Source organism: Malurus melanocephalus, unplaced genomic scaffold (genome assembly GCF_030028575.1).
Source record: "Malurus melanocephalus ecotype Western Australia unplaced genomic scaffold, MMel_1.1 scaffold_651, whole genome shotgun sequence".
NCBI lineage: Eukaryota > Metazoa > Chordata > Aves > Passeriformes > Maluridae > Malurus > Malurus melanocephalus.
The window spans coordinates 14,277-15,644 of NW_026623883.1; the positions used below are offsets into that span (position 1 = coordinate 14,277).

Here is a 1,368-nt window from a genome sequence, read left to right on the forward strand (position 1 = left end):
TTTGGGGCGGGGTGGGCTCAGCTGAGCGCTGCGCATGGGGGTGGGCAACCCCACCGTCCAACGCGGCGACCGGGCCGCTTGAATCCGCCCGCCCGCACAATCCGTTCCGCAGTTTGCATCTCACCGGCGCTCCCCGCTCGGCGGCGCGGCGGCGGCGGGGGGGTGGTCCGGCGCCGGGAACAGCCGGTTGTTTAAAATCCTTCTCGAACCGTTTCTAATTCCCCCTCGCGCGGGGGGGGGGAGGGGCCCGGGCCGGATGCGCGCGCCCCCGTCCATCACCGCGCGGGGGGCGGGCCCGGCCAATGGCGCGCGCGTGTGGCGCCCCGTCACCGTGGCGACCGCGGGGCCGGTCCCGGGGAAGGCGGGTGATGGGTTGACAGGTGCGTGACAGTCGGGGAGCTTCTCCGCAGGCATGTACGGCAAAGGCAAGAGCAACAGCAGCGTCCCGTCCGACAGCCAGGCCCGCGAGAAGTGAGTGGTTTTTTTTATTTTTTTATTTTTTAATTTTTTTTATTTTTTATTTTTTTTTTACCCCACACCCCACATACACACACACACACCCCGCGCAAACTTTGCGGCGCTCGGGTCCCTGAGGGGAAAGGGCGCGGGGGGAAGCGGTGCCCGCGCTCSGGGCGTGAGGGGACTGAGGGGACTGAGGGATGAAAAGGGGGAATGGTGGCGGTGCTGTCCCACCAGCCTGACCCGCTGTCCCCGCTACCCCGCGGGGGTAACAAAGAGCCCGCTGAGGGGACCGGGGCCGCCGTCCCAACTCGCCGCCTCACAACTTTTTCCCCTCTCGCCGCCGCATTGTTCGCTCTCGGGGGGCTCCGCGCCCGCCCCGCCGCACAAAGCGGAGCGGGCACCGCGCTACCCGGGGTTCCTTAACTCCTGCTGATGTTATTACGGTTTTTATTTTTTATTYCTAATTGCGCATAGAGAGCGCCCGGCCGAGCCGCGTTCCGGGGCTTCAGCTCCCGAYGGGGAGAGCCCAACTGGGGGTGCCCCCGCCCCGGGCCCCGCCGGGGAAATTGGGGTGGAAAAMACAGTTTTTTGGGCATGGACGGCGTCTCCTCGAGTTGTCCTGTAGCGGCTGCGACTTGGAGAGACCGAGGCCGGTTTGGCACGGTGGGGGTGGAGGGGGAGGAAAAGCCCGTGCGAGGAGGAGGAGGAGGAGGAGGAGGAGGAAGGGGACGAAATATATCGGGGATGGGAAGGTCGGGGTGAGGATGATGGGGGTTCGCACCTCTCTGTTCCAAAAATCGCATCGCTCCAGAGCTGCTTCAGCACCGCGATCCGCGCTCCGGGCACGGCCGAGGAGTTTCCCTTCAAGGCAGCTTGTCGTGAACCTTCACCTAAAAGTTTTTTTTT

The 1,368-nt window shown here is 64.7% G+C and overlaps 1 protein-coding gene across 4 annotated transcripts in view; it reads left to right on the plus strand.

The window, feature by feature from the left end:
- Window positions 1-317: 317 nt before the first annotated feature.
- Window positions 318-1,368, plus strand: part of SSBP2 (single stranded DNA binding protein 2) — a 124,510-nt gene continuing 123,459 nt past the window's right edge. For 2 of the 4 annotated variants that reach the window (XM_057383678.1, XM_057383680.1), the window contains exon 1: window positions 320-471. In XM_057383678.1, the coding sequence (XP_057239661.1) occupies window positions 413-471 (59 nt within the window). In that variant the 5' untranslated portion in view covers window positions 320-412. Of the gene's footprint in view, window positions 472-1,368 lie in introns of all 4 variants that reach the window. The other 2 variants (XM_057383677.1, XM_057383679.1) reach the window with 2 other exon arrangements.